At 42.9% G+C, this 17,102-nt stretch overlaps 2 protein-coding genes across 3 annotated transcripts in view; both read left to right on the top strand.

The window, feature by feature from the left end:
• The window catches only part of LOC106814252 (transcription initiation factor IIA subunit 1-like), a 41,111-nt gene extending 34,354 nt beyond the window's left edge, over positions 1 to 6,757 (top strand). For both annotated transcript variants that reach the window (XM_014818559.1, XM_014818551.1), the window contains 5 exons: positions 1,830 to 2,014; positions 3,947 to 4,099; positions 4,774 to 4,923; positions 5,136 to 5,225; positions 5,574 to 6,757. In XM_014818559.1, coding sequence (XP_014674045.1) covers positions 1,830 to 2,014; positions 3,947 to 4,099; positions 4,774 to 4,923; positions 5,136 to 5,225; positions 5,574 to 5,681 — 686 coding nt within the window. In that variant the 3' untranslated portion in view covers positions 5,682 to 6,757. The remainder of the gene's footprint in view (positions 1 to 1,829; positions 2,015 to 3,946; positions 4,100 to 4,773; positions 4,924 to 5,135; positions 5,226 to 5,573) is intronic.
• A 2,703-nt stretch (positions 6,758 to 9,460) lies between these two features.
• Positions 9,461 to 13,220, top strand: LOC106814051. Its single transcript, XM_014818319.1, has 2 exons — positions 9,461 to 9,544; positions 11,451 to 13,220. Exon 2 carries the CDS (start codon positions 11,570 to 11,572, stop codon positions 12,881 to 12,883), a length of 1,314 nt encoding a protein of 437 aa, XP_014673805.1. The 5' UTR covers positions 9,461 to 9,544; positions 11,451 to 11,569; the 3' UTR covers positions 12,884 to 13,220.
• Positions 13,221 to 17,102: the final 3,882 nt, after the last annotated feature.

The following is a 17,102-nucleotide window of genomic DNA, read 5'->3' as shown; positions in this document are numbered from 1 at the left end:
ACAGGTAGCAGCATGCACATACAGACAGGTAGCAGGTAGCAGCATGCTCATACAGACAGGTAGCAGCATGCACATACAGACAGGTAGCAGGTAGCAGCATGCACATACAGACAGGTAGCAGCATGCACATACAGACAGGTAGCAGCATGCACATACAGACAGGTAGCAGGTAGCAGCATGCACATACAGACAGGTAGCAGCATGCACATACAGACAGGTAGCAGCATGCACATACAGACAGGTAGCAGGTAGCAGCATGCATATGCAGGCAGGTAATATATATCAGCATGCAGACACACGTAAGTAGCAGCGTGTCGATGCAGAGCAGGTAGCAGGCATCAGCGTGCCAGCACAAGGTAGGCAGTAGGTAGCAGGTAGCAGGTATCAGCGTGCCAGCACAAGGTAGGCAGCAGGTAGCAAGTAGCAGGTAGCACAGGTGGGTTGCAGATAGCAGCATGTAGACACAGGCAGGTGATAGTTTACTGTGAACAGTCTCAGGCAGGTGAATGCTGGAGCATTCTCTGGTGAATGCTCTGCACGGATACAGACAGATGGATGCGTACAGGGCTGCTTATAGTGTGTAGACGCATTCGGATGGCAAGTAGAATCGCGTGGACACAGGCATGTACCTGTTTGCAGTGCATGAACGTACGCAGCTATATATACTTGCAGCGTATGGCACAGGCAGCAAGATGCTTACAGCAGGCATATGCAGGCAAGTAGATGCAGACAGATCTTGCATCGAATGGAATGGGGCAGACGCGAAAAGATAGATGCATGGAGCTTTGACACATGCAGGTAGACGTATGTCGTAAGCAGATGCAGGCAGGCAAACACACGGAGCATGCGAATGCACGTGGGCAGTTGCTTGATGTAGGACCTAATGCAGGGAGTTGGAAGGCAGCAGGTGATTGTAGACAGGCAAATGCATGTAGAAAGAAGTTTGCAGTCACAAGCAGGCAGACCTGTACATACACCGGCAGGCAGGTGTGTGCAAGCAAAAAAGATTTTAAAGGTGGTCACCATGTCAGGCAATCACCTGAAACACCTAAATGTATATTACACGTGTGCCAGTGCTTAGTATGCAGGTCAGAAGAAGCGAGGCAGGGATAAAGTGTAAAGTGTGGAGAGAAATCATAGAGGGACAGGAAAAGGGAAGCTTTTTAGGAACAACTTTAACATTACAGTAGAAATCTTTTGATGGGGATGAATCATGTGGGGAAGTACCGAAGAGAGGCAGAACAAAACAGTAACACAGGGAGCAACAGCAAGGCAGAACATCAAGGGGTATAGAGAGGAACAATCAGGGCAGAGAGAAACATTGTAAGTGTATGAGGGAAACAGTTTGGGCAAGGTGGAATACTATTACAAGGTATAAACGAAAATGTAAGGAACCAAAAGGAATAGTTAAGCTATACATAAACTTTAGGTTAGAGAAGAACATGTAGGTAGCTGGAAAACACGGTGGTTACAGGTAGGAATAACTGGGGAACAATAATGGTGGTGGAACCAATCCCTAAGAGAATTCGGAACAGTAGGTGCAGAGAGAAAGAGTGAGTATGGGGTAAAATAGTGTAGGCAGAAGCAAACAGTAAGAGATAGGCTGAATAGTAGAGGCAAAGAAAAAAGTTGGCACAGTGCTTTGTGGTCTCGGTAAACTGTCTGCTGCCAAATCTCATGTCTGTGATATCTTTTCCAATGGGATCTCATCTCTGAGTAAATTTTGAAGCTTTATTCTGTTGCCTGCAGCTATACATGCTGGAAAAGACTTGTCTGCAATTCTGTTTGCAAGTGCTGGCGATGGCTGAATCGCACGCGTTTTGTTGCAGATGCCGGCACCGCTTACCTGCAGATCCCTGTCAGCGTAGCACAGCAGCTGGCCGCTGCCCAGCAATCACCAGGTGGCGCTCAGCAGGCCCAGCTCGCTGTGCAGGCAGTACTGCGAAATGCCGGCATCCAGTTCTCAACGCAGCCGGCTGCCACCCAGGCACAGAATACGACACCCTCAGTCACGGTGAGTACTCACCTATCCCAGAACACTCATCTGATCTGAGGAGTAGTCACAAATGAATGTAGCCATTGTAGCAGTCTTTTAATATGCATCATTGTACCTTGGGTTACTTCAAACCTTATATTCAAAGCACTACGTGTTGTGCAGAGATGTATATTACTGAAATTAGGTCAACTATAGATTATCTATTTTTGATATTATGTAATTTCTTTTAACATTTCTTTAAACTGTGTACGTCACGAATTTCTAGCACCAGCAAGTAGTATATTTGTGTGTTATTTATACAAAATTATATGTATGAAAATACAATTAGTGTTTCTGTTTACTTTTCATGCTTATATACCTTCTTTATACTCCCTAATTTGCCGGTGCATTTGATGTAACCAAACGCTCGACACAAACACAACCGCCATTAAAGGAATAATATGTCCATTGATTATGCAATGTTGACGTATGCTAGAGTAACTGGCACCTTGTGTAGTTAATAAGTACGTAACCTTAAAGCCTAACGCTTATTAGTTTGTCCAATATCACTGCTGGTTACATTACAAGCAAGGCTCGAAATCGGTTGTTGATATTCATTTACGTGCTGTAAATGTCATCCAGGAGTCAAGCGATAAGTCGCCGATGAGGTAAACATTTGTGCGGCCCGTATGTTTTGGACGCCAGATGAAATGGAGGTGTCAGCTGTGTAACCACGGCCACGGACTAAACATGGAAATGGAGTAAAACACACGTACTATTCACGGACGCACATGGACAGCCCTGACAAAAAGTTCCTTATCACGAGCGTCCGTGTTTACGAAATCACTGATGATAGCATTGCGTACGGCCGAGCATGCTTAGTAACCAGCAGTGATATTGGACAAACTAATACGCATTTGGCTATAAGGTAATGTACTTATTAACTACACAAGGTGCCAGTTACTCGATCATTCGTCAACATTGCATAATCAATGGACATATTATTCCTTTAATTCGAAACTCTTGTGTGGCGCCCAGACGCAGCTAGCCGATATAGCGAACATCTGCGGTAAACGAGGCATTGGCAAAATTATTGTGGCAGCCATGGAAATGCCTTGTAAACTTAAGCTGGAGTTTCTAATATAATCTTCTCTCTGCTTTTTTCTCCTTCGTTTTCTTTCCGATGCACTGAATTGAACTGGACTGCCCACCATTGTTTATCGTTTAGTTGATCTAGCGTGAAGGGGGATGTCGCAAAAAATTTTGTTGGTAGAAATTAAAAAAACACAAATAGCATTTCGCAGTTTTATTTATAATTTTTGCAAACATAATACACATGAACATGTATATATTATTTATTTTTCCTATATTCTATATTCTATATAGCTAACACAAATCAAAACAGAAACTGTTTGGGCACCACTCTGTGCACTATACACAAATCACGATGACACTGACCACAGCAACCGAGAGACGCCAGTAAATAGTCTTCTAGACTGTAAATAGTGTTGACAGCAGTTATTGACAGTATTTCAAATTGTCTAGATTTTTGAAAATTTAACCAACATAATAACATTCTTATCAGGTGAGAGTTTGAGGATATATATTTAGTAACGTACTAACGTTAGTCCTAACTTTTGATGTTAAAAAAATTACAAAAGTAAGGTTACAACTATAACTCTCAGGAGATTCGTGACGTAGACAATTTAAGTGTGCAGGGCTATTTCTGCATGGTCATTTCAACCCGATTACCATCTGAATTGCCCTATAATGTTTCACGAATGTTTATTAGTTATTTAGCCTGCAGAATAATCATATTTCCATATGCCGGTTACTCTTTTGTCATTCATTCTAAAATAATCACTATGTATCATGCATAAGCCAAATTTAATCATAAAAGCTTTCATTGCTGCAACATTGCATGTTTCTGAAATCGGCAGTTGTTTTCTGATGCTTGGATCGATGTTGCAGAAAACGTCTGGGAACCTGCCACAACTAGATGGCCCCAGTGAAGAAAAAATAAACTCAGATGAGGCAACAGTTGAATGGAAGTGTCCTGGTGTGGCTCAAGAGGGCACAAGGAGCAAGGCGAGACCTGTAAAAACAAGACGTTCATTAGCAAAGGTGCGTGAATTAAATTTTTTCTTTACCTTATCTTATCATTATCATTCATTCATTGGCTCATATCTTATTAAATATTATCATGTATTTTATTTTGGTTTGGCTTTGCAACCGACAGTTTAGCTCCTTTAGCTAGTAAGCAGATAGTGCCTATGCTGACAGCAGTGGTCTGTTAACTGTCTGTTAAGTTAGTAATTGTGTATACTCTTGTCCTCACTGGTAACCGTCTGTTAATATTGTCCTGATGACAGGTGCTAATTTAATGCCAAGAAATGCTTTGTTACTTATAACTGCAAGAATGTACTGCCATATGCTGTGAAGTCGTGGTTCAATTTAGTTCTGAATAAGCTAACAATGTTCCTGCTTTAGGTTAGCAACTATTTGTGTATATTACCACCTAATGATTTAGCTAAATTCACCACCTTAGCAAAAACTACAGTTCTTAAAATGTATTACCTGGTATTACCTGGTATGTGCAGCTATGCACTCTTATTTCATAATAGGTGGTTCTAGATACAGTGTAGTCATACATTATGTTAGAAGGAATGCAAATTGGCATAATCAAAATGGTGCATTTGTACCTATTATAATCTTTAAGGTATCAAGATAGCATGTGTGATGTATATTCAATGTGTACTAGTGTATACTCATAAAGATTGCTTTGTGTTATGCAACAGAAAGCTCAAGGCCATTTACTACTACAAGTCGATGGAAGTGGTGACACCAGTGATGAGGATGATGATGATGATGCTGATGACGACGACGATGATGATGACAATGATAACGATGCAGAAAACGATGACAATGAATTTGAAGGAGAGGAAGAGGTGAGCATTAAAGGATAGCAATACAGCATTAGTTCCAGTTAAATTTTGGTTTATTTATTCTTCATGCAAATTTTAATTGCCTAATATCAGTAAGAAATTTAGAAAAATCTGCATAAAACTTTGTTATTATCGATCACTTTGTTTCACATTTTGCTGCTGGCTCCTTTCTCCCCTTCAGGAGTTGTGTATTAATTGTTGTTTTACTACTTAAGGACCCATTAAACTCTGAGGATGACGTTAGCGAAGAGGAGCCATCCGAACTCTTTGACACTGACAACGTTGTTGTCTGTCAGTATGATAAGGTGAGCCCAGTCTGCCTGTGTGTCTATGTCTATGTACACATTGGTTGCGATTAAATAGTGGGATTTTTGTGTGGAGAAAACCACTCTATTAAGCTTGAAGGAGAACAATGTCCAGGTTTTCCACATTATTTTCAGTTATATTGGTGTTTGTTACATGCAAATTGACAATGATTGCTATTGTTTGTTATGGGTGAATGATGCCATTGGATATGCTGCATCTTATGCGCGCGGATGTAAGCTGCATTTAGTTTTTGCATGATTCAGGCCAGGGTCTTGTAATAAAGTGAAATACACGTTAGCAGAATAATCCACCGTTTTCTCAATTTCCATTCGTGACTGTCATTGCAGATCACAAGAAGTCGTAACAAGTGGAAGTTCTATCTGAAGGACGGCATCATGAACCTTCAGGGCAGGGACTTTGTCTTTCAGAAAGCTGTCGGTGACGCGGAGTGGTGACGTAGTGTGGTGAGCCCACTAGCGCCGCTAAGCAACTCCGACAGACCAAACAATGGCTGCAGTGGACGTTTGCCTGCCCGACCGTGGCTGGACAGCGAGCTGCTTGCTATCTGTGGGCGAAATTAATGCATTAGTAATAGTGCTTGTCATCGAGTACTTCCACAGGAGCAATTATCGTCGTTATTGGTGTTGTAATTCTTTGCTGCCATTGTAGAGATAACGTCCCGCTCATGTCTGTGTTAATGGGATATACGTCCAGCCGACTGCCTTCTACACATAGTACCGGTTTATGTGTGCGCATCACAGATGTGAAGTTGGGCTTACTTTGCGAACGGGACAACTTCTGGCTTTTTTATTTGCCTATCCCGAGTGACAGCTTATAGGCAATTAAGGCATATCGTCCAACTCTTGCTGTCAGCTTACATGTTCTCCCAAAATATCACTACAGAGGTTATAATTTTCAACCACCTTGCATATCGTTTGAATGAAGTGCAGCTGCTGATGTGAATCCCTCATTGTGTAAAGTGTGTATAAGAAGTACGCGTGACCAGTGGTGTACCTTATTGCAAGCAACTGCGTGTGTAACATATACACAAGATGCTGTTGTCCTAGGTGGTGCTTGCATGTTTGGTTTCGGTGTGCCTTGTAACGACTACTGCCGTCGTTTTGAGCGATTGGGTGAGGGAGTGAAAGTGGCATCACGTGTACAGAGTAATCGTCTTTACTGTTGTCGTGGATTCTTTGAGGTGGGGGGAAATTCGTCTGACCGCAGCGCGAGAATTAAGTGTATTCGATGAGAAATCATGTTGGGGGGCACGAGTAAGTTGTGGAGCAATGGTTCACTAGCAGTATGAACGTTCAGGAGGGCACAGTTGTGAAACATGATCGCATATCAACAGCAGGTTGTCACATTGCAATTTTTAAGTACATCGGTAAGACATATTTTCCTGCTTCTGTATTTTTCCTAGGCTGCTACAGGTGCTGTCTCACGCATTGCTAAATATATATATTATGACACGTTTTGTTGACCAAAGATGTAAAAGTTTTGTAAATAAAAAAAGTATTAAATGAAAAAATGTATTTGGTTTGGTGTTCAAATAACCTGCCCCAATTTCCCTTATAACTCCACTGGATAGTTTGCTCTCGTTGCTAGTCATTCTCTTGATATTGCTTGCTAGTATACAGCATGATGCGTGAATTATATTCCCACATTTTTAGCTCACCTTGACATCGTCAAGCTGAGCTATTGCCATGGGTCGTCGTACGTCATACGTCCGTCCGGTTAGCTCACCTTGACATCGTCAAGCTGAGCTATTGCCATGGGTCGTCGTACGTCCGTCCGTCCGTCCGGCCGTTCGTCCGTCCGTCAACATTTCGCTTCAGTCAACGATAACTCATGAACCGTTTGTCCCACATGTTTGAAATTGGGTATAGTTGTTACTGCTATGCTCCCATATTAAACGTCCTATTTTGAAGCACGCCAGTCGATGTACTTTTGAGCCACGGCAATTTTTTGGCAAAAATGGGAATTGGCATTAGTCAGTTCAGGTTCAACGGATTTTGCTCATTTTTGGTCTGTGAATGAATAAGGGCTAGGGGTTTTGATATTTAAAAAAAATTTATGCAAATTAGGTAGTGTTTGGCAATTATATAGCTTATTATTTAGACACAAACAGTCTGTGGTGTCACACTCGTTTGGTTCGTTTTACAAGATTTCATTGACAATATCTTTAATGCAAAATTGGTATTTCCTCTCCACCCTGCCAATAAAACGTCTATATTAGAGTAAAGATTTACAAAACATGTCGGAACGCAGCATAACATATTTATTTCAAACGCCATCGCTACAAAGCGGGTATAGCGCCATCTACGGTCACAAATTGTGATTCATTTTGGTTTATAAATTATTATTGCGATATACAGATGGCAATCGTTTCTATAATGTACGTCGATGGTTGCTCAATTAAAACTGACTTCTTCTTACTCGCTCATTTGTGTCCTTTTTTGTGGTGAGCTACAGTGTCATTGACACTTTCATTATTTTCCACTATTAACATAGTACCCAGTTACCAATAGATAACGAAGCACTCGATAAAGAATTTAATCAGTGTAAACATGAAAACAATCAATAATTTAATTCAATGAAATGGTTTAATAATAAAAAGTAAGTCATAATCCAGGAATCATGCCTTTAGTCTATTATGATTATTCAATCGGAATTAACACGATATTAAGTTAAAGTTGTCTATTATTGTTAATAGGTAATTAACAGTTGCCGTATTGTCACTATTGTGGTCCCGATACATCAAAGTTCCGTGTAAAGTAAAAATAATAAGATATAGGCTATGATGTGTTCCGAGTGTTGGGCCGTTAGTCCATTTATTACTCTGACCAAGCAGCCAAAATAACGGGGAAACCTCCTGCAATACAAGCAGAAAAAATATAATAAATACATAAAATATATACAACAATCTCGTTTTATATAAAATCTGCCTCGATAGTGTGACTACATACTGTATAAGCTGTATATTTTGCGGTGTTTTAATTTTCGCGAATTCCCCGACCGCGAAAATAACAACACGCGAATAGTTCATACCGAATAATTCATAATTCACCGACCGCGAAATTGTCCGTCAAGTCTGAAATCGCGAAAATATCTGTACGCGAAAAAATATGGCGTATACAGTATCCGCGAAAACCCTTGCGTCAAAATCAAAACGTGCCTTTGTAACATACATTGTCACTCAAACAACCTATAGCTACTCTCTCGCTTGACTAAACCTCTTTTTGGAAACTTTCGCAGTCATCCCACTACGCCACAGTTGCGGGTTTCCTGTGATCACACAGAACCTACATTGCGGGGAGTTTTTAGCGGGTCAACTTGATTTTTACACTAATTATATGGCTCCTAATATTTTCGACTCGTTTATTGTGAAAAAAATAAGTTACAGGTGGATATATAATGTATTCATTTTGTGTGTTACATTGACAGCTAATGATTGCATATATCTTACATCAAAAGTTTAAAAGCAGCGGAACTTTCACGGCGTTGTTAGATATATAAATTAATGTAGTAATATATATTATACGTCTCGTTATCCTATACCGTAAACGCGTCATACAGCAGCATTTAATAGTGCCCCTGTGTGGCGTCCTATTTAAAGCTGCTACTAATTTACACTGCGGAACATTTGCACTAGGTCCTGCGCATACCAAGAATGGTCCTGACATGAAATATCCCCGCAAACAGTATATGATGGGCGCGCGCGACGCGTCGTCTGGTCGATAGTAGGACAGAATCCTACTATTAGGCCCCTACGTAGCGCGGACACCACACCACCAATGGCGGAATATGGTTATTTTGCGATCCCAAGCCTACAGATGTAGCTAAACCGCGATCTTAACCCGATTTCTTAACTAATAGCCTGAAGGCTCGACAGTGACCAACAGCTAACCCTTTATCAACTGATACATATTCCGCATCGCTCCGGTTTCCCGAGGCATAACTGTAATAGTGACAATTACACTCGCTTACGGTGATCGATACTGGAGCTCGCGCAGCTGCTAGCAAGCAGCTATAAGCTCTTATTGTTCTGCTGCTGATGCTGCCGCTGCTGCCGCTGCTGCTGCTGCTGCCGCCGCCGCTGCCGCTGCTGATGCTGCCGCTGCTGCCGCTGCTGCTGCTGCTTGATTGATTGAGCATCTCTGTATGTACATACAGCCGCACCTGTGCAGCATTGCAAATGGAGTAGGTGTCATGGAGGACATATTTCCTGAACGTTCTCGCCTGGTTTTCTGCTGGGCCGTGTTGCAGCTACTAACACATTGTTACGCCGAAGGACACACCCATCGCTTGAGACAAGGTCAGTACGACAGTCGCGTAAGCTCACATATAATATTATAACGTTGTTATCTTGAGTCAATGTGAAGGGCCGTAGCTAACCCACTTTGCCTGGCGGGGCAAAGTCACAGGCGCTTTGCGTTTTGGACAGTTGATCGGGGGCAAATTGTCGTCGTCGCTCCCAGAGATTGAAGGGGCAACAGCCCCCCCCCCCTCCCGATAGCTTCCTAGCTCCGGCCTTGCATACATAATTTTGTTAAAATCACACACCTGTAATGAGAACATATTAAGGAGGGATTAGATATATAAAAAAATGGTGATGGTCGATGTCGTTAATTATAAGATCTGCTGGTAAATCTTCCAAGCCTCTCCACGTGAGATAGATTAGAGATTCACATGTGTCTGTTCGCATGCCTACTATCTGCTAACAGAAACCATATTCTGTTGTAATTATGCATTTGAAATTGAGAAGGCATACTCGGAAATAGAGTTCTATGAAGAATATAAAACGCATTATCTTTCTCAAATGATAAGAGGGATCGAGCCAAACCTTGTAAACATCCCGTTTCCGTACAATTGTCGTTGCTGTTGATCCGTGCTTGTGTCACACACGAGAAGTAACGTATGATGCTAAACGAAATATATTCAGATGTAATATTGCGAAAATCTGTAGTAAGTAAGTATATACTTAGGAATAGGTAGATATGAAAACTGTTAATCCCAATGCTGATTTCAGTAATTATAGGCGAAAATATTTAAACATCCTTAAAGTGTTAAACGTGTCTGTATGCGCGTTTCTGCTATCTGCTAATAATGAAGTTTTGTTAAAATTATATGTTAAAAATCGAACATACTCAGGAATAGGTTTTATAAAATGTATAAACAAAAAACATAGCTTGCGTTATATAATAAACAGAAAGCCATTCGTCTCAGCATCCCGATTCCCCGCAACGCCTAATGAAATTATCTCCCATTTTTCGTTGTGATTGTCAGCGATAGTGACGCGAGTGAGTAGTAGTGTATGGTGAAATATATTCAGGGCCGTAGCTAACTAGGCCGTAGATAACGCAATAAATCATTTGTGTAGTAAAAAAATGTGCATGCGTTTGCCAATGGACATGCATAATATATATATATATATATATATATATATGTGTGTGTGTGTGTGTGTGCGTGCGTGCGTGCGTGCGTGCGTGCGTGCGTGTGTGCATGTGCGTGTGCGCGCGCGTGCGCGTGGGCGTGTGTGTGTAACAAATACGTTTATAGTTTATAGTGCCGGTTTACCAAGATTTTGTGTGGATGAGAAGAATATATAATTACCTATTACATCTTCGCGTTGTTTATTTATTTTGATCTGCTAGTATACGTTTCAATTTGTGTTGAGCACCTTGATAATTATATAGCCAATCATAAGTTGTTAACTTGTTATACGCATTAATGTTTTATTTGCTTCTAGTTCTAGGCCCGATTGGGGTTGTTGCGTGAAAATTACGCAGTGTTAGAAAATATTGCTAAATTTAATTTATAGTATAGTCTATGCGTTCGGTATTATCGTTATATGGATATAAAATGTAAATTACGTTTGTCTGTTACACAGTATTTTACCGTACACAGGCATTTTTCAGTCCATTTCACATCCGCAGTTAACCTTATTACACTACGTACTTTATGCTTACTTTCGCTGAAAGGGTCGTAGTCGTATCAGGTACTACATATATGTACCCGAGGTACGTATATGTATACCAGACCTGTATCTTCTTAGCATATATGTACCCTGTGTTTAGGGTTAGGGTTAGGGTTAGGGTTAGGGTACACTTCTGTAGTACAATTAAGTTTGTGTATACATATATCATATATGTACCTCAGGTACATATATGTAGTAACCTAATACGACAACGACCCATTCAGCCTTACTTTCACGGTTGCAGAATGGACATGGCTCGATGGTTCAGTAGCTGGACCCCAGAATGCAGCTCCCTCTGTCGACAATCCACAACCAGGTGGTCGTTCAGATGCTGCAGTATGGGTTGGGTCCAAAGAAATTTGGATGTTTGGAGGTAAAGTGAATTCGGCACCAGATTCTTTCACCAGCGTTTATGCAAACGATCTATGGCGTTACAAGAATTCCAGTTGGGTTCTGATGCATCCCGGAAATGCTCATAACGTGTCTGGAAGCCAAGTAGAGGCACCACCATCGTCAGCTAACAGTGCAATGTGTGTCAAGCCAGGCAGTCGCACTGTTGTCTTCACTCCGTCCACGGTCGATTCATCACACACATGGATTTTCAATATGGCGTCTGCACGCTGGCAGCCTGCTGATAGCGTAGTCAGAGAGAATGCTACGATGAGTGATAAAAAGATTGCTGCAACGGCCAAGAAGGAACCGAAGGATGATGAATTAGCAGAAAATGACACTGGGGATAAAGAGCCATTGTCATCAGGGACAACGGTAAGCACATCGGGTCCGAAAATGCACTACGAAGAGCCACCTCTTCGGCAATCGCTGCTGTGGTGGTGTAAGAAAGACGAGATGTGGATATACGGCGGTGAGAACGCGGCCGGCGAGATACTGAGCGACTTGTGGATTTTCTCGCTGGATAATCTCAGGTGGACTAAGATGGGCGCCACCAAAGAGCTCGTCAACACCAACGGTGCAACGATGTGGGAGAAGAGCAATGAAGTGCTCATCTATGAAGGAAGCAGTCCCAGTGCTGTGCTGTGGAGTTTGAACACTACCAGTGTTCAACTGCGACAGATGAATCAAAATGGCGAGCTATCACTCCACGTGGGAATGGTCATCCATAAACCTCCTAGGCGGCTGTTCGCAATGGGCTGGGTCACGGACAATGGCGACCTTCTTCTTTACGGTGGACAGGACCTCACCGCTGCAGGTTCTCCCTTACTCGGTGACATCTGGGTATTTGAGACTGCTGATCTAGTCTGGCAACGGATGGTGCCAGTTACTACGGGCACGGTGCAATATGGACAGCGTAATGTAACGTCCATCTTTAACTTTCCTGGTCCGCGGGCGCGCGGAGCAACCTGGACCCATGACGGGGACATGATGCTTTTAGGGGGCGTTGGTAATTCTGATGGAGACGGAGATGCGTTGTTGGACGACCTGTGGATGTTACGCTTGAAGTCTATTGACGACTTGTTCACAGTAGCGGCTAAGGTAACGAGTAGCAACATGTCAAGTAGCAAGGGGTACGGCATCTTCTTCGGGACATCTATCGCAATCTTTGCGGCGTTTGCTCTCGGAATATTTCTGCAAAAGTGCATCCGATGGCCAGTGAAGTACGGAGGAAGCAGGCGACGGAAAATGACGCGAGAAGAGTATTACAGGGTCGTGGACAGCTAAAGGGTTGCGCATTTTCAACTTTTTAGACGTCCATCACATCATGCGCTTTGGTTGGTGATATGAAAAATCCAGTGGTAAATAACTGAACGGGTTATATTTCTATTATGTGGCCTCTGGATATTCATTGGCTCTGGAAGACTTCAAACCGATTTTCTATAATTCAAATGACGTTGTAATATTATCTATGCATATTGTCTCCGTCTTTATAGATTACACATATTTTTGCCATTTTGCCATGTGTTTTATAATGACGTGGTATATATATACAGAGCCGGATTTAGACGTGACGAGGCGGCAGAGGCACTGTTTGACAAGCGTTAATAGAACTTGAAATGTGCGTTTTATTATTTAGTTTTAATATATTTATTGATGGGAAAATAATACAGAGATTATAATGTATTTAAATTCTAGGAGTAAAATATTGTTGTATGCTTGAAATTGTCCGAAAATTAAATGTAATCTGTTGGTAAGCTCTGGCGCGATAAAAAAAAACGAAAAAAAATATAAATATAAATATAATAAATAATAATGTATTTTATTATATATAAAATCTATCTATATATAAATGAATATTACCTATGTGTACTTAGTTTAAAAACAAAAAACAAACTTTATAAAAAAAACAAAAGCGCGTAACTGGATGAGCTACATAGTAATAAAATACAAACTACCATCGTAAGCCGCTTTGAATCGTATATCACAATACAATGTGAAACAAGGTTGTGGAAAGATAGCGATGGGAGCAATGATGCACAAGCAACCCGCATCACATGCAGACATTTATGTGCACATTGACTACGCCACATATAGGCCCTAATCACGCACGCGCGTTTGTATATATATATATATATATATATATATATATATATATATATAATATATATATACGTGCGTGCGTGTGTATACGTCAACTAATAATTCAGTTTATAAAATACCGTCGTAAATTAAAATAATTATAACTAACCATGAAACACGTTTTTTTTTCAAAATCGTAATTCTAAGGTCTATTTTCTTCTAGTAATTACACTACAGGCATCTAACAGAGAAAGCATCTTCAGTGCAAGCACCGGTCATGTGTGCATGCATGACCGCGCGTACTGTGTCTACAGTTATTAACACTAATTAAATCATTGGTCGCATAATTCATGATACGGCCATCCCTCATACATTGATAGCAAGAAGAACGGACCATTTTGGGTACTGTGTAGTCGCAGCGCTCAATTAACTAATCAAACGGAGCTGAAGCTGTAAATATTTTATTAAGATGCTATTCTGGTTCCGTAGCCGTGGCGTTACAGGTTATGCGCCTTGCATCCGTCGCGGGCTGAGTAGTCGGGCTACTATAGTGACGTGATCAGACGTACGATATACTGGGGTCTACAAAACGGTAAATATCATTGGCAATATTGAAAGTGGTGTCGGTAACGATATGAAGCCGGCGTATATATGTATGTGTGATAGAAAGTTATGTGTCCGTGTAATTAACTATTCCGTGAAACCTATTATACATAAATATTAAGGCGCTGCTGTTCATGCACAAAATTGTACAGCTACCACCACCATTTATATTCTAACGCGGAATTCGCTGTGAAAATCGTGGCTAAGGTCGCATGACTATTGGCAAACTATAACTAGGCCTATAGCCAGATCATAGAGAGAACATGCCTGATTAATAGCAATCCGAGCTTACCTACGTCTACATGAATACATTTTACGCCATAAACTCAGGTTTTACGGCACGTTCGTAATTAGAAAATGTGACCTTTAAAATATTATACCCAAACCTGGCAATTGCCGTTCGATCTGTTTTCCTCGCTACGTGTAGGAAGAAGAGCAAAAGGAAGATAATAAAGAGGAAGCACAGCAAGGCGGCCATCTCTCGTCGGCATATATAAGGACAGCGTCGGCATGGGTCACGGTGTTCACCGATTCCTCGGTAACGTTGACCCGAACCTCATCTGTGCAATCTGCGGGGGCGTGTTCGACGAGGCGGTGCTGACCCCTTGCGGCCACGCTTACTGTGCGCAGTGCCTGCAGACGTGGCTGTCGCGCGAGAACACGCGCACGTGCCCCGAGTGTCGCGCGGCGGTGACGTGCGGGGACGCCCGGCCCGTGCTGGCGCTCCGCAACCTCATCGGCGCCATGACGGTCGAGTGCGAGAACAGCGAGCGCAGCTGCAAGATCGTGACGAAGCTCGAAAACATGGCGGCGCACAGGAGCGTCTGTGGTTACGCGCCGGCGCAGTGCGCCCACTGCGGCCTGCAGATGGCGCGCTACGAGCTGAGCTCGCACGGGTCGGAGTGCGAGGCTCAGCAGACGCCTGCGCGCGGCGAGGAGGGGCGGCCCGTCTCGTCCGGCGACAGCGAGGAGAGATTCTCCCGCATGCTCATGCGCGTCGCCTCTCTCGAGATGCAGTCGAAGCGCGTGCGCAGAGAGCTTGACCTGGAGCAGCTGAAGTGCAAGCGCCTCCAGAGGGAGCTGCAGCGGCGCGCAGACGCGCTGGAGGAGCTACGCGGCGGCAGCGCGGCGCGCGAGTGTCGGCACTCCGGTCAGCCGCCCTACTTCGACGCCGACTACCAGTACGGCTCGACGCCGCAGTCGCTGCCAACGCTGTCGCATCTCATATCGCGATTCCTGCTGAACAAGCCAGCGTATGTCGACGCGGACCGCGTGTTCGACTGCGTGCGCAGGAGCTACGAGACATTCGGCCGCGCCGGAGAGCAGAGAGAGAAACAGGTGCTCATGCTGCTGGCAGTGGCCAGCGCCAGCGACTGGTTCAGCGACGAGCAGCGGTTGAGTTTTCATTGCTGGATACAGACGATCGTTCGCTACCGACCGATGTCACATGCTGTTCGCTACTGATATCCAGTAGGCCTAATGGCAACGCAAGTGGGGAACGTACGCGAGGCCACGAAAGAAACTCTCGCGCTCATATCGTCTCTCGCAAAACTTCCTAAGTAGCTCCAATTATTTCCAATCTCCTACTTCCAATTTCCAATTCCGCTTTGGTGGAACACCTGGTCTACATTTAAGGACAATCTGCATAATGGACGCTGGTTTCAACGTTGCATCATGTCACAAACTAGAAACGGCAGCCATTTGGTAATTTTCTGCGGCGAATTTCAGGGTATTCTCAATTACATTACAGCAAAATAAGCTTTAACAATAGGAAACTGTTAAAATAAATTGAATTATAATTACAATCATTATGTGTCTATAGTTGATTTGTTGTTAATATTATTATCATTGTGCTAAACAGCATTATAATGTCAGCATTTTCGATCCAAATTTACTTGTGAAAAATTGGTTCGTACAAATTTGAAGCCTATTATGAAAGTGAGCATACTTGAAGAATTCGTAAAATGCATATGGCGACAACAGATTTTATTGTTGGGTATATTTTTGTTTGGATTGCATCGCACACGAAAGCAAAATTGAATAACGATGACGTGAAAGAACGGTGGCCTTCCGCGCCGTGGGTGGGTACTTCCGCGCATATCAACTAGCCTTGAGAGCTGCAAGCAAAGTGAATATTTTAGATCGGATTTTACCAAGTGCATACATTAGCATATAGCTGGGAATCGTGGCACGATGCTGCAAGCGAAGTGAAGCATGTAGATCAGATTTTACCATGCACACGTGCTGTCAGCCTGCCCAGCTCCACCTTAAACGTATAAGAACGGCCGAAGAATATTATCTTGGCAGTCAACGGCGACCGACGTTGCAGCGCCATTTGACCATACATTAGCACAGCTGGGAATCGTGGTGCGATGCTGCGAGCGAAGTGAAGCATGTAGATCAGATTTTATCATGCACGCGTGCTGTCAGCTTGCCCGGCTCCACTTTGAACGTATAAGAACGGCCGAAGAATATTATCTAGGCAGTCAACGGCGACAGACGTTGCAGCGCCATTTGCCCATACATTAGTATAGCTGGGAATCGTGGCGCGATGCTGCGAGCGAAGTGAAGCATGTAGATCAGATTTTACCATGCACACGTGCTGTCAGTCTGCCCGGATCCACTTTGAGCGTATAAGAACAGCCGAAGAATATGATTTTGGCAGTCAACGGCGACCGACGTTGCAGCGCCATTTGCCCATACAGTAGCATAGCTGGGAATTGTGGCGCGATGCTGCGAGCAAAGTGAAGCATCTAGATAAGATTTTATTCTTCTTCTACTTTTAACGTTATTTAACCTGCTTATTTTCGTTCTTACCGCG

The sequence above is a fragment of the Priapulus caudatus genome, unplaced genomic scaffold (assembly GCF_000485595.1).
Source record: "Priapulus caudatus unplaced genomic scaffold, Priapulus_caudatus-5.0.1 Scaffold25, whole genome shotgun sequence".
NCBI classification, from domain to species: domain Eukaryota; kingdom Metazoa; phylum Priapulida; class Priapulimorpha; order Priapulimorphida; family Priapulidae; genus Priapulus; species Priapulus caudatus.
The sequence above is the reverse complement of the archived record's forward strand: the minus strand, read 5'-3'. Positions and strand labels throughout refer to the sequence as shown.